Source organism: Hippopotamus amphibius, chromosome 15 (assembly GCF_030028045.1).
Source record: "Hippopotamus amphibius kiboko isolate mHipAmp2 chromosome 15, mHipAmp2.hap2, whole genome shotgun sequence".
Taxonomy (NCBI): domain Eukaryota; kingdom Metazoa; phylum Chordata; class Mammalia; order Artiodactyla; family Hippopotamidae; genus Hippopotamus; species Hippopotamus amphibius.
Genome location: NC_080200.1, coordinates 16556003 through 16580314, shown reverse-complemented (window position 1 = coordinate 16580314; position 24312 = coordinate 16556003). Strand labels below are relative to the sequence as shown.

General features: G+C 57.8%; 2 protein-coding genes across 2 annotated transcripts; both read right to left on the bottom strand.

Annotated features, from left to right (window-relative positions):
- Window positions 1-793: 793 nt before the first annotated feature.
- Window positions 794-10966, bottom strand: NR2F6 (nuclear receptor subfamily 2 group F member 6). The gene is made up of 4 exons (XM_057710081.1): window positions 10073-10966; window positions 6395-6489; window positions 2854-3444; window positions 794-1524 (listed from the first exon to the last, which is right to left on the bottom strand). Exons 1-4 carry the CDS (start codon window positions 10354-10356, stop codon window positions 1250-1252), a joined length of 1245 nt encoding a protein of 414 aa, XP_057566064.1. The 5' UTR covers window positions 10357-10966; the 3' UTR covers window positions 794-1249.
- A 3632-nt stretch (window positions 10967-14598) lies between these two features.
- USHBP1 (USH1 protein network component harmonin binding protein 1) lies at window positions 14599-23149 on the bottom strand. The gene is made up of 12 exons (XM_057709334.1): window positions 22636-23149; window positions 22393-22541; window positions 21472-21910; window positions 19016-19141; window positions 18704-18840; window positions 18392-18532; window positions 17937-18110; window positions 17075-17324; window positions 16299-16520; window positions 15456-15562; window positions 15121-15243; window positions 14599-14864 (listed from the first exon to the last, which is right to left on the bottom strand). The coding sequence occupies exons 1-12, from the start codon at window positions 22687-22689 to the stop codon at window positions 14675-14677; spliced, it is 2112 nt and encodes a 703-aa protein (XP_057565317.1). The 5' UTR covers window positions 22690-23149; the 3' UTR covers window positions 14599-14674.
- Window positions 23150-24312: the final 1163 nt, after the last annotated feature.

Here is a 24312-nt window from a genome sequence, read left to right as displayed (position 1 = left end):
ACAGGAGGTTTTTTAGTTACATGTGAGAAGAAACCAAACTGAAACTGGCTCAGGCACAAAAGGGGAAGTCTGGGCTCATGGAACTTAAACACACAAGGGTTTCAGGTATGGCTTGATCCAGGGGCTCCAAAGGCATCCTGGGAAAGTAGTCTCTTTTGGCTCTGTTTTGCTTTAATGATATCTTAATTCCCAATCCTACTATTTAATCTCATTGGCCAGCTCTAGGCTATGTGCCCTCCCTAAACCAATTGCTGTGGCCAGGGAAATGGAGAGCTGTGTCTGGACTGAGATCATGTGACAGAACTAGCCCCAAATGTTTCTCCCGAGGACACTGGGACCCAGACACCATGATTAAGGGCGGACCAAAGAAAACAATAAAGGGAATTCCCTGGCGGTCCAGTAGTTAGGACTTTGTGCTTTCACTGCCATGGGCCCCAGTTCAGGGCCCTGGTCAGGGAGCTAAGATCCCACAAGCTGTGTGGTGCGGCCAAAAAAAAGATAAGGAAACAATAAAGTGTTTGGTCCAGGGCTTATGTGAATCCGTGAGGCTCACCCTTTAGGCCAGAATCTGAATTCAAACCTGAGCCATCTGCTAAGCCCAACTCCTATGGACTCACTGGCTGACCTCGGGCCCCCAATCCTGCCCGCAGCCGCGGCTTCCCCACAAAGCTGTCCAACAAAAACAGCAAGTAGGGCTGTTGTTAGGTTGTGGGTTTTCCAGATGGCTGGGAGTGGGTATCCTTGGTAGGGTGTCTTCTGTGCCACCCTCCCCTCACAAAGATGACAGAGGCTGTGCAGGTAGGAAACTTCTTTATTATTGGCCTTGATTCATCCATCATGTAGTGTCCAACGTGGATTACGTGTCCAGAGGATCTGCCTGGTACACGCTACCCCTGCCTGGCTGCAGCTGTCCCTCCAGTCCAGATGCCAGGACTCTGTCCATCACACCAGAGAAGCCACACCACCATGAGTTCATGCTTGGGGCACCAAGGGACAAGGCTGTCCTGGGATTGGACCCTCAGTCTTGCCCCTCATCTTGGTCAGGGCTTCTGGGGAAGACTTGGCTGGAGCCTAGACAATCAGTCTCTTTTTGGTTTCATGATCATTTAGAAAACAGAAAAGACAAACATTTCACAGTCTTGAAAAAATAGGAGTCTGAGGAGGGAAGCTGTGGTCCTCCGCCTGGGGGCCCCCACTGGAGGCCTGAGCGTCTCTGTCCATTGAGGTCGGCCGACCCAGCCCTGTCCAGTCACTGGCCTGAGCCGTAGGGCCAGTTGAAGGTACTTCCCGACAGCAGCATGTCTCGGATCAGCGTCTCGATGGGTGTCTTGCCCACCAGGCGCATAAAGAACAGCTGGGAGATGAGGGAGGCGGGGACGGCGCGCAGGGCGGGGAGCCGCAGCAGCAGGCGCCCGAAGCGCTGGGGCTGCGATGGATACTGGGCCCGCACGTACTCGGTGAGGGCCACCTGCGCCTTCTCCTGCAGGCTCTCCACATGCGCCGGATCTGAGAGGCCACAGGCATCTGGGGGACAAGGGAAAGGTCAGAAAAGGATGTGGCAGGAGGACCCAGGATCCCACCGCCGACGGAGGAGGGGGGTACCACTCAGGGCTGTTGGTACGGGAGTGCACTCAGGAGGTGGGAGATGGAGGCCCAGGGCACGAGTGGGGGTATATAAGGCAGTTTTGTTCCTCAGGCGATATCAAGGTGGCCTCATTGAAGGACAATGACACAGGGGTGTAGGCAGTGATGTCTCAAGGATGGAGGGACACTGACTAAGGCATTTAGCAGGGAGGCACGTTCTAATCAAGCTCAGGGGGAAGAGGGGTGGGGAGGGGACTTGGGGAAGAAAGTAAAGCCTAGAGGGGGGTATTCAGACACCCCAGAGGGACCTGCAGTATGAGTGAACATGCCAGCCCATGAATGTGGCGTGGCAGAGAAAGTCTCCTGGGGGAAATGAGGGGCAAAGCCTTATTTATTGGATGAAAGCCACCTCCCAGAGTACGCTGCGTCTGGTTCCCGCATCCCTGACCTCCAGGAGACACCTAGCGGGGCCCTCCTTCCAGAGTGCAGAGCCAGCTGCGCCACTACTCCCTGGAATAAAGTAGGGCTTTGGCTGCAGGTCGGTTGCTAAAGACACGGAAGGAATTCGGACAGCTCCGCCCCGGGTCCCGCCCCTCGGTGGGAGGAGCTACAAGCCACACACCCCCACCCTATCCCGCTCAGCTGGGGGTGGCCCCTGGAGGCTGTCCAGGCGGCAAGTTGGGAGCCCTGGGTCACAGGTCTAGGGGCCCAGGAATCAGGGAGTGGAGAGCCCAGGGGAGCCCAGAACCAGGTGTCAGGGCACCCCTAGCCGGCAGCCCTCCATAAGTGCTCAGTGACAAGAAGAGCACTCTGATTTGGCGGATGAGGGCCACAGGGTTTGGGAGAGAGATCAGGGAGTGAAGGCCAGAACCAGATGGGGGGACCTCTCCTTCCACGTTCCCCCACCTGACATTCTGCTGTCAGTGCCCACTGAAAACGATGAGTACCTTGACGAGGGGGTGCGGGTGGGGGTCTCAGGGAGCCTGGGACTCAGGGGGAGAGGCTGTGGGGCCGTGAGTCACGGTCCGGACAGAGATCAAAGTTCTTAGGGAGACCCGAGATCAGGGGGTGGGGCCATCAGGGTGCCACACCACCGGCCCCCATCAGGGCTCAGGGAGCGTGCAGGGATGCAAGTCTGGCTAGCTGTGAGTCAGGGAGTGGAGCGCTAAGGGGGCGAGGGTCAGGATCTAGGTCGCCCCCCTCCCCCCACCCCTCCCACGGCCTCAGAGCAGCGCCCCCCTCCCCCGCCCCCATTCCTGCGCATCTCACCAGGCGTGAAGAGCGCGATGGCCTTGAGGCATCCGTACTCCGCCGAGTCGACCTGCAGGCGGCCCAGCTTGTCCACCTGCTCCTGGAAGGCGCGCACCTGGTCCATGAAGGCCACGGCGCGCTCGGCGGCCATGGGGGCGGCGTGCAGGCCGGCGGCGGCCAGCAGCGGCGCCGTGTGAAGGGGCAGCGCCGCCTGCGCCGCGTTCAGCACGAAGAGCTCGCTCCAGCTGAGGCGCAGCAGCGCCACCTGGTCGGCCACCGGCAACTCGGGGAAGAAGGGCGCGTGGCGCGCCCACTCCACGGTGCTGAAGAGCAGCCGCGCCGCCAGCTCGCACACGTTGTCGATGCCCAGCACCGCCCCGGCCGCGCCGCCCCCGGCGCCGAACGCACCCGCAGCGCCCGCGCCGAAGCGCCCGGCCGCCGCGGGGTAGGGCTCGGCGCGCAGCAGCTGCGCGATCAGCTCCGACACCGGCTGCCCCGGGAAGAGGTCTCCGCCCGCCGCCGCCGCCGCCAGCGCAGAGCCCGGGGGGCTGCCCGAGGAGGCTGCCACGGCGCCGGGCAGCGAGTGCGGAATGCGGCCGCGCTGCACCGCTGTGAGCGGGCGATGCAGACGGCGGGGGCGAGGGGGGTGGGGAGAAGGGGAGACAGCCAGCCCCGCAGGAAATGGGGGAGGGACAGGAGAGGAGAGGAAGGAGCAGAGAGGGGGGTGGGGGGTGGCGGTGGAAAAGGAGACAGGCGAGGAGCCAGTGAGGAAGATGGGACAGGAGGGGGATTGAGGAAGACAGGGAAACCAGAGAGGGGAGAGTGGGGTGTGAGGAAAAGGGAAGGGGGAGGGAAGGAAGTCATGAGGGGGCGGGGGGGAGGCAAGTAGGGAGAAATAAAGGGAGGAGATAAAGTTATCAGATGCTCTCAGCCCCCTCCCCTCTAAGCCCCCCCAGCTCAGTCTCTCCCTTGACCCCCCAATCCCCACCTCATGGGCACAAAGCTCGTTGGGAGGACAGAGGCCAAGGTCCTGCAGGACCCACCCTGCTCTGCCCTGTGCCCTTAGCCTGAGTCCATGTCCAGCCACCATCCAATTCCTACTTCCTTCAGAGAAGGACCCTGACCCTGGGGGGTGGGGAGGGGGGACCCTTCCCAGGTGGGAATGGGATCACTGGGTGAGGGCTAATGTAATTCACACCTAGCCCCCACCTACTGGACTGTGTGAGCTTCCCCTCTGTAGCCAGGCAAACTAGCCTTGTCAATCATGTCCTCATCTGTCAGTCACAGGGGTCCAAGAGCTGAGAATGGGTCCAAGGAGCCAGCACCTACCTAGGACTTGGGGCACGTGGCCGGCCTACTCTTAAAACAAGTGATCAGTATGGGCCGCGCACTGATGTCTCCTATGGAGCTGGGGTAGTTCTCTTCCTCCCAGCCCCACCCTCCAGGTCATGGCCCCCTAGAGCAGGTCTCATCTCTCTAGGTCTCTACAGTGACCTCAGTGCTAAGAGCGGAGTCCTGGCCAGTAGCAGGTGCTCAGTAAACATTAGATTCCATCACTAGCCTTGCCTATGAGGGGGGAGGACGAATTGCTGGCCTTGGCCAGTGCCCCCAGTGATCAGGTAGGTGAGAAGAAGGGAGCTAAGGCGCAAAGAGGAGGAGGGGTGGCTGCATGCCAGCCTGGCCTGTGCCACAGTGGGCGGGGTGGAGGGGCCGACTGGGCTGGGTGCCAGGCAGAGACTAATTAATGAGCTTTAATGAGGTGGCATGCCCTGTCTCATCACCTCCATGAACTTCTGGTCAACCCACCACGGAGCAGATGGGGAGGGGGACGCAAGTGGGAGCCAGGGGCTAGCAGAGGAGATCAGGGAAGCAGGGGCTTGGATTCAAGCCTTGCTCCATGTGACTGCGAAGTCTCAGGATCACCTGTCAAATGGGTATAGCCGCATGAAGCCCAAGAATGAATCCCAGTCAATCCCTGGTCCACTTGGTTCTAAACCCCACCCCATCATTCCTCCATCACTCAGCCAGATTTCTACCTCAAGGCCTTTGCACTTGCTTTCCCCCCACTTCCTGAGAACCCCCTTCCCCAGCTCTTCCTCCTCATTCAGCCCAGACTGTGTGGGTTCAAATCCCAACTACGAGTCTATTGCTCTCTGTACTGTCTCCCCATCTATAAAAAATGTAGTTGATAATGATGAGAACGACACCAATCACTGAATTAAAGGAGAATGGATGTAACTCGCTTAGAACAGCATCTGGCACATAGTAAGAGCTAAATGGATAGTAACTCGAGCCAAGAAACATTTATTAAGCACCCTCTGTGTTTCAGAACCTGGTCTAGGCACTAGAGATATGTCAGAACAAGACAGACAAACGTCTCTGACCTTGAGGAACAGACATTCTGATGGAGGAGCAAGTACATTAGAGAGCAAGATAGATGGCCCGAAATAAAGAGGCGGTGGTGAGAAGGGTAATCAGGAGGGCTTCTCTGAGGAGGTGTCCTTTGAGTGACTCTTAAAGGAGGTGAGGAAGGAAGCCATGCTGGTATCTGGGGGAAGTCTTCCAGGCAGAGAGAACAGCCTGTACAAAGACCCTGAGGTAGGGCTGTGCTTGGGGCATGAGCTGAGATTATTATTTCCACCCCAAGACTTTGGAGATCTGAAGCCTTGTTTGATGTATATCAGGATTTTAGGTCAAATCAACAAGTGGAGGCAAAATCCAGGGTGCGAGGGGGTGAAGGGAGAAGAGTCACCCCCAAACTTAAAATGACCAAAGGGAGTGGTCAGACAGTCTTAAGAGAAAGACTCTGAGCAGCTGTTTCCAGCTTCTTCCACACAGGCCCAGCAGAGAAGAAATCATCTTTAAAGCAGGAGAGACTCGGGTTAGATGCCGGGAAGAACTGCCGGCCACTGAAATGGGCCAGATTCAGTTCCCAAGCCCAGAGCTCCATGTGGAATTCCACTTGAATTCTAAGAGTGCTTGGTGAAGTTCTAGACCCAGCTGCCCCACATGTATTCACCCAAGTCCCCAGGGCAAGGACAAGAGGCTGGGCCTCCCTTCTGGCTCCCAGTGCCCCGGGTCAGGCGGAAGGGTAAGCTGCCCTTTGCCTTAGTCGGATAAGTTCCTGCCTTGGGCAAACACAAGGCAGGGGGGTGGAGGGAAAGCAAATCAAATAAAAAAAAATTACATCCTTGTTCAGAAAGCGGTGGCCAGGCTAGAGGGCAGGGGGGTCACCAGGGTGTCGGGACCAGGGAACCTGCCTCTGAGGCCAAGGGGGCCTGGGGAGGAACTGGGGAGGGTTGGGGGGAGGACAGGTCTGACACCGGCTGGAGCTGGGGAGTCCCTTGTATCCCAGCTCTGCCGCAGCCACCAGGCGGCCATGGATAATTGGATTCCTCCAGCCCAGGGCCAGACCCAGGCCCACGGGATCTCGGGATCGGTGGTAACGAGGTTAGCAGGCGCCAGACCCCGCCCTCCACAGCTCCCAGACCCCAAGAGAGGGAGCAAAGGGCAGGCCGCTTGTTCACCCCCTGCCCGCCCCACCCCGGGGGGTACTCACCTTCCTTCCTCATGCCCACCCGGAAGCACTTCTTGAGGCGGCAGTATTGGCACTGGTTCCGGTGGTGCTGGTCTATCTGGCAGTCACGGTTGGACCTGTGGGCAAGTGGAGGTCACCATGGGGGTTACCATGACACCCACATCCTGTCCCCAGAGCCACCTTGTGAGATGCCTCTGTAGGCTGCACCTGAGAAGCACCAGCCTGGGCCAGGCTAGTGGCCCCAAAGTGGCACAGAGGCTAAGCCTGCAGGGCTGCAAGGAGGAAAGGACAATTTGGATGAGTGCCACAGATGAAGAGCAGTCTGTGGCAAAACAGATTAGCACACCAGGGTGGGTATGTTGGGACTGGGTTTTGAAGGATGAACAGAAGTTCCCCAGGTGAACAGAAGCAGTTCCAGGCCGAGCGGGCAATGAGAGCAAAAGGCGGGAAATGCCAAAATATGAAGGCCTCAACAGTTTCATTTTACTAGGTCACTGTCAGGCCAAGGGGCAGGGTCTTTGTCCCAAGGGCAATGTGAAAGCAGAGAAGGAACATGGTCAGGGAGCAAGGCTCTGTGAGTTGACTAAGAGACCAGGGGCCAAGCCAGGCCAGCCCTCTACGGGGTCTCAGCACTGTGGGGGCCCCAGCATCACTGTCCTACACAATGCCACCACCAATGAACAAACAAACAAACGAATGAATCAACAAATGAACTCCTGTACTCCTTTAAGATCCCAAACCCCTCCTCTGGAAAGAACGTCCACCTCCTAATTGAGCCCAAGCAGCTTCCCCTGGGTGGCCCCCGGGGACTACTGTTGCCACTTCCAGGGATGGGACAGGCAATGAGTTCCCATCCAAGGTCAGTCCCAAGCAGGAAGGTTCAGGCTTTTGTTCTTCAAATGTCCCCAGCACCTTTTCCCCTTGGCCCCTGCCCCTGTGCTCCCTCTGTATCTCTCTCCACCCTGGGCTCAGGGCCTTTTGAGGCCCAGGCCTGGGGCAGACACCCTGGACTCCCAGCTGGGCACAAAGAGGATACCCAGAGACAGTCACAAAGTAAAACGAACACTTAATGAAGTTAAAAATCAAACACATCTCAGCTGCAGACACCCAGCCCTGACCCTTGGGCCATGACTTCTCCACTAAGTCTTGGTTTGCTCACCTGGAAGTGGGAGGCCAGAGGCCAATTCTATATGGGATGCACTCATTCTGGAGAAACTGGGGGCGTGGGGGGAAGTCATCAAGACCCAGGCCCCAGCTGGGAGTCCCAATGGCAGATTTAGGAGAGCTGAGGCTCTGGAGGGCCTCTGTGTCCGGCAGCGCCAGCCTCTGAGCCCAGGCCTCTGCGTCCCACCAGCCTGAGCCCCCAGGAAGAGGCCCTACTAGGGCAAAGGGAGCTCAGGCAGAACCAGAACAAAGCCCAGCAGGCAGGCGGTGGGAGGGTCCTGGGCAGCCGGGTGGAAACAGCCAGGCCTGGGCCAGGCAGGCAGGCAGGGGCCTGGCTCAGGGGAGGCCCTGAATCTTCTGCCTCAACTTCCCCAGCTATAGAGTCAGGGCAGATCTTCTGTCCCTCCTGAGGAAATGGTAAGTTCTACCTGTTATCCCATCTAAAGAGCACATGCTTTGCCCAACCCCAAAGTCCAATTCAGCCTCTTCCCTGGTTCTTCTGGCTTGCACTCCTATTTGATCATAGCCCTCTCTCGCTCACACACCCTCCGTGGCTCCCCATTGCCCTCCGTCCAGCATTTCAGACCCACTCAGCTCTAACTTCTCCCATGCCTGGGTGGTCTCATCTCACATCACTGCTCTCCAAACCTGCCACTGAGCATTTGCTGGAGCCACACTCTCTGCAGGAGTGCCCTTTGCTTCTACCTGCTAAACCCCTCATGTTTCAAGGCCCACCCCTGTGGCCTTCCTCTCTGACCCTTAGGCAGAGCTCCTTGTTCACTCCTGGGATCCCAGACCAGCCCTCCCTCTGGCCCAACCCAGACCCCACAGGCTGGGGACACTCGCGTCTCCCTGTGTCTCCCCCAAACTGGGAGAAGGCGGGGCTTGGAGCCGGGGGCTCTTTTAGAGGGCCGGTATCAAAATACCCAGGCCAGGCCCTGAGGGGACTTTGCTGAATCAATTTGAGGCTCAGAGAGAAGCAGTGACTTCACCAGGTCACACAGCACAGACCTTCTGAAGAACCTGCCAGCCCCAAACCATGCCCCCTCTCCCCCACCTTGGTGCTCCCTACTCCCACTCTCAGGGAGCCTCTGGGACCCCAAAACCACCTGAGCCCCTCCCCTGCCCTCCCTAAAGACCCGGCCAGAGAGCAGGCAGTTATTCCAGCAGCAAGAATGAGGCCAAAGTCTGGTGGCCCAGTTAGCACTGGAGGAGGGAGTAAGCCAGCTTCCACACACACACAGCCACCCCAGACAGACTGGACCTGGGGCCAAATTCCTGCTTCAGGTGCCCAGGGCCCCGCCCAGTGGCCTTGCCAACAAGCCCTCCATCAGCAGCTCTCCCTGGGGACACCCCAACCCAAACTCGGCTGCCCCCCTCTTCCCAAACCCACAGTTCCCCTTGCTAAGCCCCAACTGGGACAGGGTCTCTCCCTGGGTGACCCAGGACAGGCACCAAGAGCTTTCTGGGCCTCGGTTTTCCCCATCTGGAAAATGGGACTCTCCAAACTGGCTCTGCAGAGCCTAAGCATGTTTCTGGAGGATGCCGAGTAGGGGCTTGTCAACAGAGCAAAAGGAGGCTCACCAAAGAGTGGTGGGAAAGGGGGCCCTGGCCTGGACACTCAACGACAGCGGCTTCACCCCCAGAACTAATGCCCCAGAACAAATCAGAGAAGCTAGCAAGGCCACGCCCTGTCAGTGGGGACTCCAACCTAGGACAGCCCAGGGCTTCTTCTTGGAAACATTTCACCCCCATCCTGCCTCATAGCCGACCAAAGTTTCAGGGATTTTCCGGGAGCCCAGGTCTGCACCCACTCCTGGCTGAGGGGTGGGGGGAGCAGCCAAGATGCAGTCAAATCCAGCCACCCACCCGGATCTCGAGCAGCAGTTTCCGGTGACCCAAGGCCCATGGTCAGCCCCGGGGGGAGGGGGGGTCCCCCCTGATGGGCAGGCCCAACCCCCACAGCGGGGGGCCCCCAGGCGAAGAAGGCTGCCCTATGCCACCCCAGTTTCGCTCCCGCCACCGCCTCAGTGGTCAGGGCGACTTTGGAAATGATATTTGACCCCAAGGGCGCGCCGTATCGATCCGCGCGGCCGCAGACAATGGCCCCTGGACGCTGTGAGCTCCACAGTCCCAAGTTTCACGTTCGATTCCCGCGGGGTCCCCTGCGCGCCGAGATTCCCAAGAGAAGGGATGCCCTGGGGTTAGAGACCCACCCCTGACAGCACCCCAACCCCTCCCGGCGCGGAGCTGACCCCTCTCCTGAGAAAAGGGAGGGGTGGAGGAGGAGCAAGTAAATAGGGCGGAAGCCGCAAAGGACCACCTGATGGGGGGACCTGCATCGATACAACGCCGACTGTATACACAATCCCAGGAATGTAATGGAGAGGGGGAAAGGGATCTGTGCCCCCATCTCAGACGGGGAGTGGAGACCCAGGGAAGGTCAGCACCAGGCCCAAGGTGACCGAGCAGGTCAGAGGCCCGGCCCGAAACGGGGCCGGGTGCCCGGCGGCAGTGCGCTGATAGGGGGCTCACCGGCAGGTGTAGCTGAGGTTGCGGCGGATGCTCCGCTTGAAGAAGCTCTTGCAGCCCTCGCAGGTGAAGACGCCGTAGTGCTTGCCACTCGACTTGTCCCCGCACACCACGCAGTCCACCTGCAGCCCCGGCCGCTCCTCGTCGCCTGGCTCAGCGTCGCTGGCAGCGCCGGGGGGTGAGGCCGAGTCTTCCTCCGCCGCGCGCGGGTAGCCGCCAGCCTTATCCACGCCGTTCGTGTCGCCGCCGCCGCCGGGGCCGCCCCAGCCGCCGGTCACCATGGCCATAGCCCCAGGGCAGCGGGGCCGGGGCGCCCCCTCCGCGCTCCTCCCTCGGGGCACCCCTCTCGGCCCGGGGCACCCTACCCGGCGCGCATCCGGCCCCGGCGCGCGGGGGGCACCCGGCTGCACCCCCCAGAAAAGTTTTGCAGCAACTTCCTGCGGCCGGTCCGCGCGCCCGGGAGGAACTGGTCGGGCCGGTTCCAGGCCAACTTTCCCACGCGTGCGCGGGGCCGGGCCCCGGGACGGGGGGGGGGCGCGCTAGAGGTGCTGGCCGGGGGCCCCGGGGACTCGCGCCCCGCCGCCCTGGGGCCCCGGCGGGGGAGCTCGGGCCATGGCCCGGCCCAGGCTGCGCAGGGGGCGCCCTCTGGCCTGGCCGCCGCTCGGCCGAGGGCTACGGCCAACTTAGCGGGCTGCCATCCGAGCGCGGGAGGCCGGGGGGAAAGTTTGGCCGCAAGTTGCGCGGCCGCCCGCGGCGGGGGGGAGGGGCGGCGGGCGTGCGCCGGGGCCGGTCACCGCGCCCCCTGAGTCCCCCCGGGCCCCCCGGCGGCCGCTCGGGGCCTGCAGGGCCGCGGGCCGGCGCTTGCCGAGCTGCCGCCCCCGCTGCGGCCGCGCCCGCGCCCGCCCGGCCTGGGCCTGCGCCTGGGCCCGAGCCTCGCTCTTGCCGCCGCCGCCGCCGACCCCGCGCGCCGGCCTCGCGCTGCGGCCGGTTTGACACACAACGTTCCATTCGCGGGGCGGGCGGGGGGCGGGGGCGGGGGCAGGGGCGCGCGCCGCGGGCTGGGGGCGGGCGCTCGTTGCCCCGGCGACGGCCGCCCTTATAAGGACATGGGTGGCCGTGCGCGGCGCCCGGCGCTCGGGCCGGCGGGAGGGGCGAGGGAGGAGCGCGGGGGCCGCTCGGCCTGACCCTCCTCCCTCCCCCTCCCTCTCCCACCCCACTCCCACCCCCGTCCTCGGCCTGCTCCAGCCTTAACCCCTGCGGAGCCGCGGCGGGAGCCTGGGCCACTGCCGCCCTCTGCCCTTCCGCAGCCTCGCCAAGATGTCTCTCGAAGGCCCTCCCCTCCACCTCCGGCCTTGGACGTTGTGTAGCTCAACCGCCCTCGAGGCGCCCCTCGGCACCCCCCCCCCCGCATTCCCGGCAGAAGCAATAACGGGGGGCCGGTTGCACCCGGGGGGCACGCCCCTGCGCAGTACACACACACACACACACACACACACACACACGCACACGCACACCCTGGGGCATTTCTTTGCACAGTTGCATGATGGATTGTGTTTGCTTCCTCTTCCAGAAAGTCGCCGCGTCCGACCCCCACCCCACCCTTTCTCTGCTTGGGCTAACACCTGGTGCTCGGAATCTCCGGGGGGAAGGGATGTTGTGGTGTGCGGCCGGCGGGGGCGCGAGGTCAGGGGGCCCCTCGCCAGAATTTCAGGCCTCTGGGGGCAGGGCGCCCACCCGTCCAGTCAGGCTGGAGGCGACAGGAATGCCCACCACCCCTGCCGGGGCCTGCCCCCTTTCCCCTTTAATTTCCTTTTCTTTCTGTGCTTCACAGAAAGGGCTCGGCCAGGGGGCCGGCTGGACTACAGATGTCTCTTGCAGGCTCCCCGGAGTCTCCCAGCTGCCTTCTGCCTCCACATCACCCTCCCCAAAACCCCGGGCTGGGGCAGCCAGCATACATTAAGCACCCTTTCTATGCTCCCTCCTCCTCCCCCGCAGCTGCCCTGGGCAAAGAAGTCTGAGCCTCTGTTTCTGGGCCTGTTAACGTTTAAACAGCTGGAAAAGCCCTTACTGCAGTGACCTTTCACCTTGGAGTCCTGCAGGTCCAGGCACCCAACCTTATCTCCGGCCCTGCCCTGGGCTGAGCTGGACACCAGGACACGTGGCTGGGCCTCTGAGGGCTGCGGGCAGGAGAGCAGTGCCCTCTGCCCCCATCGGCTCCTACACCCTCGTCTCTCAGGAAGAGTCCTTGGGAAAAGCCATTCCCCTCTCCAAATGACATCTCAGGGGGCACCCTCCATGTAGAGATGCTTGGAAATCATGCAGCGCTTAGGAGGATACCAAGGTCCTGGAGAAGCCAGGCAATGGACACCCAGCCCTGGGCCTCTGGGCCTCCTGGGGAGGGTCTGGCTGGGTGTGAGGTGGGGGAGGTTTTTAGCAAGTACAGAAAGCAAGAAGGACTAGGGTTAGACACGAGCAAGGACTTTCCATGGGTCTGACTAGAGTGGAGTTCTCTGCCCTTTAAGCTGCTCCGGGGGAGGAGGGGCCTGGATGATTAGAGAGGACTCTTTGGTTCTGGGGATGCTGGGGAATGTGAGGGCGCTGGCAGGGTATTTGGGGTGAGGACAGGAGTCCTAGGTCCCTCGTCTGGACTTTCCAGGATCCTTGGTCAGGGGGGAAACATGGAGGTGGGTGTCTCGGAGAAGAGATGAGAGAGGGAGACTTATAAGGGAGAAAAGGCTCAAGGAAAGGAGTGAGGGGGCTGCTGGAGAAAGGAGGCAAGGAACTGGGGTTTGAGGGACACAAGTCTGGGGAGGGGGGCTCCTGAGTGGCGGTCTGGGGCGGGTTGGAGACTGGGAGAAGGTCTGCCGCTGATCCCAGAACCTTGGGTTGGTCCAAGCCTTCGGCGGCCGCCCCGCCCCCTCCCAGTAGCTCCGCTGCCCCCACACCCCCTGGGGCCCTCGGAGGGGGTAGAGTCGAGGTCCGGCCCCGCCCCCCTGACCCCTGCCCGCGGCCCCGCGGTGACTTTTGACCTTGCAGCGGCCGCGGACCGGGGACAAAGAGGCCTGGGCCCATCTGCCGCCGGGGCACCCGTGGGAACCGCAAGACCCGGCTCTCGGCGGCCTGGGAACCTGCCCCCGTCCCCCAGTGACGACCTCAGCTCCTGCCCCACCTCCAGCGCGAACTCCTTCCCCACCCTCCAACAGGTGACCTTGTCCCCTCTCGGGCCCCCCGCCTCCATGGGCAACCTGGTGGTACCCGGGGCTAAGGTCACTCCTAGACTCTTAGGCAAGGAGAAGAACCAGAGGGGGGTAAAGTCGGCTCCTCTGTCGAGCCACTGGCGACCTTGCCCGCCTGAGTTTTCCTGCATTCTGCAAAGCCCGCCTCGGTCCAGAGAGAGTGTGCGGGGTTCGAAGGTCACCAGCCCCAGCGCTTGCCCGAGGCGTCTGTGGATCTGGTGGACCAGGTTGAGTCCCGGGGGCTGACTAACGCCGACCTCAGGCCACCCTTGCCCTCCCCAGGAAGAGGCGGCAGCGCTGCGCACACACCTGCACAGGTGCTGCCTGGAACCCCCCCCCCCCCCCCCCCCGCACCCCGCCACCACCAGGCTGGGAATGAAGATCTTTCTAATCCCCCTCTTAGGTTTCAGCTACCGCCCCGGAGGGGACAGCTGGCCACTAATCCGGGGCAGCTAGGTCGAGCCCAGCTCCCCTTTCCCAACCCTGCCAGACCCTGGTGGAAGGGCGAGGGGTGTGGCCTATGCAAATAACATGCTAATCAGTTGCCTGCCATTAATCTGACAGTAACACCTCCCACAGTTCCCATCTCGGGCAGGTGAAAGTCACAACTTCTCAGCCTGGCCAGGGCCATCCAGGCTCTCCAGGGCAGTGGGCTTCTTTGCCCACCATTAACACCTTTCTGAGTTCCTCATCAACTGCTGTACGACCCTCCCTCCCCTCCCCCCACCCCCAGTGCCTGCAGGCTTTCTTCCCTTCGCTTTGCCCTTTACCTTAGCTCCACATTCTTTGAATGCAAATTCCAAAGCCACCTCTGATTCCTCCTCCCCCCAATTCCACTCAGGAACCAATGCTCTTCCAGCTAACATTCCACATCCCGAACTGTTCAGGCCTCAGTCTTCCTTCTGGGTTATGGGTATCTTCCTCTCGGGAACATCTGCCAGGCCAAAGCCAGCATTTCCCTGGGAAGCGGGTGGGCAGGGGAAGGTGTGCCCTGCCCAAGTGGACTCCTCCCTGGGCTTCTGGAGACAGATAAGGGTTAGAATTTCAGCTCTGGCTATATAACCTCACTGAACCCTGAATCCCCCCCAGGCAGTCCTGGGGATCCTGCCCCTATAGCCCAAGCTGCTTCCGGCATAACCCTGCTGACATGTCTCTTCACATGCCACACGGTGTCAGGCCAAAGATACCAAGCCTTTCTCAAATGCCCAGCCACTATCAAGCCCGAGACACCCAGGTATATCAGTCCCCATCACACCAAACACACCTCAATGTGCAAAGTCATGCCACGTGACATAACATCACTCCGGAACAGTTTATAATGTGACCTGCCACAACTATCTGGCACGTCCAGACATGACCAGAGCAGGGCCTACAGAAAGGTCTCCCCTGGCCGGGGAGGCGGGCAGGGTGGTCTGGGCCTCCCCAGAGCCCTTGCGGTGGCTTCCAGCACTGCCAGCTCCTCTGCCTGTCGGGCCTCCATTAGTGCCACCTGCTGCTCCAGCTTCCGCCGTTGCTCTTCCTGCTTCCGGTGGGCACCACGGAAGGCCATGACCAGAGCACTGGAGGGAGTAGGAAGCTGAGCCAGGAAACAGCCCCCCATTCTACCCAAGACAGTGGCTACGGACTCCCAGCCCCAGACCGGAGCTCTTTGAGATTGGGTCTTCCTGAAGTCCCAGCAACACTCAGCTGGGGTTGACACTCATGGGGCACCAGAGGAGGTGTGGAATGGATTGAGCCTGCCACCCACCTTACAGGGGGGAAGCTGAGGCCCAGGGAGAGCCAGGGATGCTTCTGAGGTCACACAGGGGAACCCACCTGTGAGCTTTGCATAAATCACTATTCAGCTCAGTACTCTGAGCACGTCTGGCTCGCCCCTTCTGAGCCATCTCTTCCAGCTCTTCCCGCAAAGACTGCAGCTGCTCCTGCAGGCCCAGAGCCCTGGTACAGGGGTGGAGAGAGAGAGGCTCATGGCCATAGCCAATCCTGTCTTCCTTCCCTCCTCCCACTCACCCGCCCAAGATGTTTCCATGTGAACACAACTGTACACAGGTGTATACCCAGGCCTCCACTGTATGCAACACCCCCGTGGGCTCTCACATATTTCCACTACCCAGGCCACATATCCCCCAGCACAAGACCCAGGCACATACCGGGTGAGTGATGCGGACAGTTCCTGGGCTATCTCTTCTGGGTCCTGCACTTTGCTCACCTGGCCTCCATCAATACCCCTGCTGCTACCAGGGACAGTAGGAGGGCCCTGTGGAAGGCAGAAGAGGGGGTAGTGACATTGGCCTAGGTTGAGTGTGTGCTCAGCCCAAGCTGGACACTGAAGTTGCCCAGACTGTGATGGCTACAGCCCCTGCTCTCACAGAGCCCCCAGTCTGGAGAGATACCCCAGTAAGGGTACAGTTACTTCCTAACAAGGGAAATAACAGGAGATCTCATTTTCAGGCAGTCCGCGGGGACTTCCTGGAGAAGGTGATGTCTGAGCTCAGACCTGTAGGAGGTTGAGGACTTGATTAGAAAAAGAGGTAACTGACTCGTGTGCCTGGCAGGGGCACAGCACTTACAAAAGCTTGGAGGTAGGAGAGATGATTCAAAGGAAGGTTCCAGAAGCTGCTAAGGCTTTAAGCAGAGGACAGGCATGATTAGACAATAAGGAGCAAAAAGGAAAGCCTTGGGGAGGAAGCTGGAGTCAAAAATGAGGAAAAGATGAAGCATGGACTGGGGCCGTTGAGTGGGGAAGGGGGAGCACAGGTATGAATCAGCTTGGGGGTGGGAAGGAGGAGGCACAGATGTGAGTGGAAGACACTAAATCCCTTGGGGCTTATTGGGCTAAATATCCTCAAAGAAAGAAAGCTGCAGCTGAGCTATTCCATTACTTTTTTTGTGCAGAAATGGAAACTGAGGCTGAAAGGAGGGCTACGATTAACCAGGACCACATAGCCAGTAGTATACTGCTATCCCTACCAGGTTCAGGCAGGACCACTCACCTGGGACCACTCCTCTTCATTGCCGCTGCTCCCGCCTCCACTGCTGTCTCCACCACTGCTGTTGGCCCCACCAGTCTGGAGCTGTGCCCGCTCCCAGCGCAGCTGCTCCAGCAGGAGCACGTGGGCTGGGCCCTGGGCTCGGAGGGCAGCCTCCCGCAGCTCCAGAGCCCGCTTCTCCCGCCGCACCAGCTGTAGCCGAAGCATCAGGTCTGCCAGGATCTCCTGAGAGACCAAGGAGAGGGTAGGTAATTTGCACCTCTAGGGTCAATTGTTGGGAAAACTGAGGCTCTAGGAGGCACCCACTGAGAGCTGGTCAGGCAAGAACCCCAACCCTCACCATGATCTTGCATGATAGGAAATATCATCCTCCCATAAAAACTACAGCTGTAGAAATAGCAGTTCAGAGACAGTAAGTATCTTAGACAAGGTCAAGTAGCAGCTCAGTGAAAGCGTCTGAGTTTCTCCAAATTCAGAAGTTCAGCTTTCATGCCAGATTACAAATCCCAGATTATGTCCCCTGCTCTTATCTCTTTTCCATAGGAGGGGCATTTTGGAAAGCCAGATTTGGAGTCTTCTGAGAAACCGAATTTGGGAGGACAAACTCCTAGTCATCCCTCAAAACCCCAGCTCCAATTCTCCTCCCTCCAGGAAGCTTGTCCCCAGCCCAACAAAACTCTCCCTTGCTACTTGGTCCCCAAATCACATCTCTCTCAGACTCAGCAAAGGGTTTGGTCCCACTGGGAAAGACTGACACAGTGGCCACAGCCCATGTGTACCCGCGTGGCCACCAGGTCCTGTTGGATCTGCATCTTCTCCAGCTGGGGCAGGGCTGGGCCAGGCTGGGTCCCCAGAATGGCCTGCACAATGGCTTCTGCACGGGGCACAGTGGACATGGGTGCCAAGAGGGGGCCAGGCTCTGGGGGAATCTTCACCAGAGCATGGCATTCCCGGAGACGCTGGACATAGCCCTGGAGCTGGACAGCCACCTCCTGCGGTGTGGGCCTATCCACACTGCTGCCCTCGGGGCTAGAGGAAACAGAAGAGGGGCCTATGTCAACACTGCTGGGCGTGGTTGTGCTAACTTCATGCCAACCCTGGTGGGCTTCATCAGCTTCCATTGCACTGACCATGATGGGTCCTTCCTATGCCATATGTGATGGGCATGGTCAAACCAACATGGTGGGTACCGTAATGTAAACCCCAATGGACAACATCAGCCATCAATGATGAATGATGGATGAACACTATCATGTGAATAGGCACATTTCCTCATGTTATCACAGTGGATGCCATCACACCAACCCAATGGGCACCATCACTCAACTTGCCAACCCTGTCAGGCAGCATCATGCCAACTCCAGTGGGTACCAACATCAAGCCAACCCCATTAAGCACCATCATGCCATTTCTAATCAGTGGCACCATCATCCATCTTCATGCCAACCTGGTGGGTCCTATACCAACCCCAATGGCTGTCACCACCGTGCCAACTTTGTTGAGTAGCAACCAGCCAACTCCAGCAGGCCTCATGCCAACCACAGGAGCCATGCCAACTCCCCCCCAACATGTGGCCAGTTCTGGGAGCCCCATTCTCTAATCAGAGCCCCACGCATTGGCCCACCCAGTCTCCAGGGGTACCTTGGATGCGGATCCTGCAGTATCCCTCCATCCATGGCAGCCTTCTCCTGAACCAGGAGCCTCTGAGCTGCTTTCTCAGCTGCCTCCAAGTCATCTATGAAGGCTTCTTCTCCCGCTCCTGAGTCTGCCTTCCGGAGAGTGAGCAAGGCTCCGTATGCCTCCTCACAGTGTTCACTGTGGGACACCAGCTCTGAGCGCTCCTGGACACCCATCTTGCTGTGTAGGTGACATCCTCACTTGCTCCTGGACCCTTCACTACACCTCCCACCCCCACCCCTGGGAGTTTGTAAATGCCTTCAGCGTTCTTGGGCTAAATTTGTCTTAAGTTAATTTCTGTGCTGAGGGAAAGTACTTTCCTGCCAGGGCTCTATCTCTCTCTCTGGGGAATTGGGACTATCCTCTGAGGACGCCCATTTCCTTCCCAGTCAGTGATATCATGGGCGGGGTGCACTGACCTATACTGCAAGGCTAGACGCAGTGCAGTGGCCTCAGCCTCCCGCTGGCCCAGCTGCATGCTGAGGCCCTCACACCGGCCCTTGTACTCCTGAAGCACAGCCGACAGCAGACGGTTGAAGCATTTGAGCTTCTCAATGTTCCTGCCTCCAGATATGGGGAAGAGAGAAAGTGAGAGGCCTTGAAGGGCAGTTAGGACCCAACTGATTTCCACCTTTCCCTACCCCACCCCAACTCCAGCTCCAGATTCCTGGCTTTACATCCCAGCTGGGAGGCGCCAGTGCCCTTACGAGCTCAGCATTTGTGACTCTTACCCCTGGAGCTGCTCCATCTGGGCTTCCATGATATGCATCTCAGGGGCAAGGGGCTGGGTGGGGCGAGGCCCAAGCACCTGGGTGCTGGAATCACTCTGGAGGCGCCGGAGCAGGGGGTGAGCCAGGGAGAAGGGGTCCTGCCAGAAAGAGGTGACTTGATTCACCCAGATTGTCATTAAGAGCCCAGCATCATGGGTTCAGGCCTTTTCCAACCCCAGAAGTTATTGAATCACATGACCAGGATTTGAGTCTCATTGCCCTGAATCCTAAGGATCTTAAGACCGTGCATGGTTTTCAGCTTCCCACACTCACCTGAGTGCCCCAGGTCTCCCCGTCAGCCCCAGAGCTGCTGGAACCACTGCCTGAGCCACCTGCTTGGTCACAGGAGGGAGATGGGAAGGGCTTTAGTCTCAGCAGGGAATCCTGCAGCTCCTGGACCTGTGGGGGAATGGGGAATGTCAGGCCTGAGGGTTCCAACCACCTGCCATCCTTCTCCAAGACCTGATCCTGGAGCAGTGGCAAGAGCCCTAGCTGAAAGGTAGGACTGCCAGATACTCATCCTGCCAAATCCCTCCCTGTACAACCTTGGGCAAGTCACTCAGCCGCTCAAGACTACTCTTTCCTTAGACATGCAGATGGCCGACAGGTACATGAAAAGATGCTCAACATCACTAATCCTTAGGGAAATGCAAATCAAAACCACAATGAGGTACCACCTTACATCAGTTAGCATGGCAAGCATCAAAAAGACAAGAGATAACAAGTGTTGGTGAGGATGTGGAGAAAAGGGAATCCTCGTGCACTGTTGATGAGAAAATAAGTGGGTGCAGCCACTATGGAAAAAAAAGCATAGTAGTTCCTCAAAAGAGTAAAAATAAAACGACCATATAATCCAGCAATTCCATTTCTGGGTATTTATCCAAAGGAAACCAGAACACTAACTCAAAAAGATATGTTGACTTCCTAGGTGGCGCAGTGGTTAAGAATCCACCTGCCAATGCAGGGGACATGGTTTCGATCCCTGCTCCAGGAAGATCCCACAGGCTGCGGAGCGACTAAGCCCATGCGCCACGACTACTGAGCCTGCACTCTAGAGCCCATGAGCCACATCTGTTGAGCCTGTGTGCCACAACTACTGAAGCCCGTGCACCTAGAGCCTGTGCTCTGTGACAAGAGAAGCCACCGAGAAGCCACCACAATGAGAAGCCTGTGTGCCACAATGAAGAGTAGCCCCCGCTCGCTGCACCTAGAGAAAACCTATGTGCAGCAACGAAGACCCAACACAGCCAATAAATAAATTAATTAATTAATTAAAAGAAAAGACATGTTCATTGGAGCATTATTTACAAGAGTCAAGACATGGAAGCAACCTAAGTGTCCACTGATGGATGAAAGGATAAGAAGATGTGGTATATATATTTATACAATGACATATTTTTCATCCGTAAAAAAGAAACCTTGACATTTGTGACGCTATGGAAGAAACTTGAAGGCACTATGCTAAGTGAAATAAGTCAGCCAGATAAAGATAAATACTGCATGATCTCACTTATATGGGGAGTCTAAAATAAAGCAAGGGAAGTCCCTGGCTGTCCAGTGGTTAGGACTCAGTGCTTTCACTGCGATCGCCCGGGGTTCAACCCCTGATTGGGGAACTAAGATCCCGCAAGCTGTGTGGCATAATCAATCAGTCAATCAATCAAAATTTTAAAAAATATTGAACTCAAATATACAGAGAACAGGTTGGTGGTTGCCAGAGGCGGGGAGTAAGGGGTGAGTAAAAAAATTTTTTTAAAGACTTCTCTTTCCCATCTGGGAAATGGGCTCCATTCTGCAGGGAAATGAGCCCCACTCCTTGGGCTAGGTTCCCTCAGCCCCAAGTCTCACCACCTGTGTCCCTCCTACGTCCCCTGGGCTCCGGACTCGGACATAGAACTGTCCCTTTAATGGCTCCATGTGGGTGGCTCATGGCATCTTGAGCTGGTCAAGGCCCAAACAGCTCTGATCTTCCTCCCACCGAAACTGCCCCTTCCGCAGGCTCTCTCTGTCTCACTTCCAGTCTCCTAGGTTCCCAGTCCCGGACTCGTCCTCAGCCTCTCTCCAGTTTTCACACCCCATATGCCAGCTCCACCCTTAGCATCACCCAGAATCTGCCCACTTTTCACACCTCCACAACTTCCACCCTTACATGTCTGGACCAGTGCCTCCTCCAGGATCCCCAAGTTTCCACTCCCTCCTTCCAGTAGCTATTCCTCCTACAGCAGCCAGAGGGCGCCTGTGAATGCCTGCATCAGGTCTCCAAACTTGTTTTGCTCAGAATCCTATGTGACTCCCAACTCACTCAAAGCAAAATTTCAAATCCTCCCCACGTCCCACAAGGCCCTGCAGGATCTGCCCCCATCACCTCCGTACCCCTCTCCTCCCACTCAGCCCCACAGTGGCCTCCTCACTGTTCCTTGAACACACCAATCACACTCCAACCTCAGGGCCTTTTCATATGCTGTTCACTTTGCCTTGAATGCTCTTCCGCAGCTCCTTGCATGGTTCCTCCCTTGCCTCCTTGTGGTCTTTATTCAAATGTCACCTCCTCGTTGGGCCTCTCTGATCACCTTAACTAAGGTTGCAAGGGACCTTTGTCTCTTTGGGGTTCAAGCAGCCAAGCCTCCATAAAAGCGTCACAAATGAACAAATGATTGAATGTGTCCTGTGTCAGACCTGCCACCTCCCTCCAACCAGGGAGCCCCGGGAGGCAGCCCTGCCCCTCTCACCTCTCTCTGCAGCATCTCCTTCTCAGCCTGGAAGGCCTTCAGGGAGTTCTCTGTGCGAATCAGCTCATCCTCGCGGCTGCCCAGGGCCAATCGCAGCCAGGCATTCCTTTCAGCCAGTCGGGCTGCCTCCCGCTGGCAGCTCCCAGCCCCATCCTGCTCCAAGCAGGGTGTTGGTCCCCCCTCACTTCTGTCCTTTGCCTCCATCGGCCCAGGACAGCTTGGGGGCCGGCAGCGCCAGGCAGCAGCAGCCGCTTCCAGAGAGCTCAGAGCTTGCTGGAGGGTCTGAAACACGTCAGAGGCTCCAGGTCCAGAGGGGACATTCTCCCCATCCCGTGGGGCTGCCTCTGGGGCCTGGTGGGCTTCCTGGGCAGGCTCATGGGAACCCTCAGGGGCTGGGGCAGTTCCCCTGCTAGAGTCCCCATCAACTTCTCTGTCAGTCCTGTGAAGAGGTGAGACATGGAAAGTTCTGGAAATGGGGTCATCTGGGGTAGCTAACACACAGAGGCTTTGTAACAAGGCTGGGGCTGCATCACGCGGGGCCTTGAAAGACAGGCTGAGGGACTTCCCTGGTAGCGCAGTCGTTAGGAATCCGTCTGCAAATGCAGGGGACACGGGTTCGATCCCTGGGCCGGGAAGATCCCACACGCCGTGAAGCAACTGAGCCCATGCACCACAAAAAGAGAAGCCCACCGCAATGAGAAGCCCATGCATCGCAGCAAAGAGTAGTCCCCGCTCGCCGCAACTAGAGAAAACCCACGTGCAGCAACAAAAACCCAATGCAGCCAATAAATAAATAAATTTATTTTAAAAAAAGAAAGTCAGTTTGAGGGCAATGGGAGCCATAGCATGGGACATAAACAGATCTATGGGTGGGAAAGATGTGCCAGGCTTGTAGTGGGGGACACAGACCAAGTGCCTTACCTGCTCTCCAGACCCTGCCCTTTGGCCTCCGCCTCAGGTCCCAGCAGCTCCGGCCTGCAGCTACCCTGAGATGGCACGGGGCCCGGCTCAGAGCTCCCGCTGGCTGCCTCAGCCTCCTCTGAACTCTCTGCCACAGGGTCCAGCTCACCCTGCAAATGATCCCCAGGGCAGAACAATGATCCAGGCAGGTCTGGGTCCTGGGGTCTCGCAAAGCTGGGTGTGGCAGGAACGGGGGACACTTACGGGCAGAGCGTGCCTCCCTCGCCGGCTTCGGGGTCTTGTGGCCCTGGCACTCATTGTTATCCAGAAATTGGTATCCTCTGAATCCTCCTCCTTCCTCACCCCCTAAAACCACAACATGATCTCAGCTTGAAGCAAATGACAGCTTCAATTTCCTCTTCTGTGATATGGGCATTGATTTCACTCCTCCGAAAGGATCTTGAGTTATCAATGTTGATTTGGCACATTTGAATGCTTCCTTCGATGATCAGCTCACTACCTCTCAAGGTTGCGTTATCTCTTCCTTCTTTTCTGCTTCTTTTATTTTTCACTAGCTCTTTGCTCTCCTCCCTCCCTTATCTGGGCTTGGGACAAGGACTTCAACAGTCCCCTCTCCTCCCCAGGGCTCTCCTGAACCAGAGGTTCCAATCCTGGGGTTTGGTCCCCTCAGCCCGCTCTACTTTCCTGTTCTTCTGGGGGCAACTTAGTCAGAAAACCACGTCTCTGGACACTCGGGGTCACACTGGCCACTGCCTGCTCAAGCTTGGGCTGGCCAAGGCCAGCCTGGGAGGGGCCAGGAAACAGGAAGCCCCCTCCCCGGCCATGTGACTTGTTATTGTGCAGTTTCCTCCTCAAGGACAGCAGCTTCCTCCAGCCCCAGCAGGAGGACACATGTCCAGCTCCCGAGATGTCAGTCCCTCCTCGCCTCTGCTTCCAAGCCCACGGCTCCTCCATCTCTGGCCCTTGGATTTTATTTCTTGGAAGCTAGAATGCTCCCTTGGCCTGATGCTCTTTATCTGACTCCCCTCAGAACTTCTTTTCTCTGCCTGTCCCTTCAGTGTCAGGGTCAGAGTTTCTCATTCCACTTCAAGTCACAGACAGTCCTGGGATTGGTACCCCTGGGCAAGCGATGGTCGCCTCTGAGTCTCAATTATTTTATCTTCCTACAGTGTCATGGGAGGTTTTTTTTTTTTTTCAAAACAAACAACCTTTTCACTGAAGTATAGTTGATTTACAATGTTGTATTAGTGTACAGCAAAGTGATTTTATTCTTTTCTATTCTTTTTCAGGTTTTTTCCATTATAGATTATTACAGGATATTGAATATAGTTCCCTGTGCCATACGTGGTCCTTGTTTTTTTTTAATCTATTTTACATACAGTAGTGTGTACCTATTAATCCCAAACTCCTAATTTATCCTTCCCTCCCTCCCCCCTTCAGTAACCATAAGTTTGTTTTCTTTTCTTTTTGCCTCCCCTCCCCCCCCCCTTTTTTTGGCCATGCTCTGCAGCTTGTGGGATCTCAGTTCCGCCACCAGGGATTCAACCTAGACCCTCACTTGGGCCCTCAGCAGTGAGAGTCTAGAATCTTAACTGACAAGGCATTCCCAGTAACCATAAGTTTGCTTTCTATGTTCATGACTCTATTTCTGTTTTGTGAATAAGTTCATTTGTATTACTTTTTTAGGTTCTCTATATAGGTGATATATGATATTTGTCTTTGACTCACTTCACTTAGCATGATAATCTCTAGGTCCATCTATGTTGCTGCAAATGGCATTATTTCATTCTTTTTTATGGCTGAGTAATATCCCATTATATATACACACACACACACACATACATATACATATACACACTCACACACCAGTGTCATGGAAATTTTAACAAGTAATTTGCATATGGCGGGCACCATAGGGAA

Excerpts from the sequence above, each read along its gene's own strand:
- NR2F6 (XM_057710081.1), bottom strand. The coding sequence starts at position 10,356 with ATGGCCATGGTGACCGGCGGCTGGGGCGGCCCCGGCGGCGGCGGCGAC. Across the intron at positions 3,445-6,394 it reads GGTGGGCATGAGGAAGGAAG|CGGTGCAGCGCGGCCGCATT; the intron begins GTGAGTACCCCC and ends GCCCGCTCACAG. Across the intron at positions 1,525-2,853 it reads CATCGCGCTCTTCACGCCTG|ATGCCTGTGGCCTCTCAGAT; the intron begins GTGAGATGCGCA and ends CTTGTCCCCCAG.
- USHBP1 (XM_057709334.1), bottom strand. The coding sequence starts at position 22,689 with ATGAGTGCCAGGGCCACAAGACCCCGAAGCCGGCGAGGGAGGCACGCT. Across the intron at positions 19,142-21,471 it reads AGGAGATGCTGCAGAGAGAG|GTCCAGGAGCTGCAGGATTC; the intron begins GTGAGAGGGGCA and ends ATTCCCCCACAG. Across the intron at positions 15,563-16,298 it reads ATGAAGAGGAGTGGTCCCAG|GGCCCTCCTACTGTCCCTGG; the intron begins GTGAGTGGTCCT and ends TGCCTTCCACAG.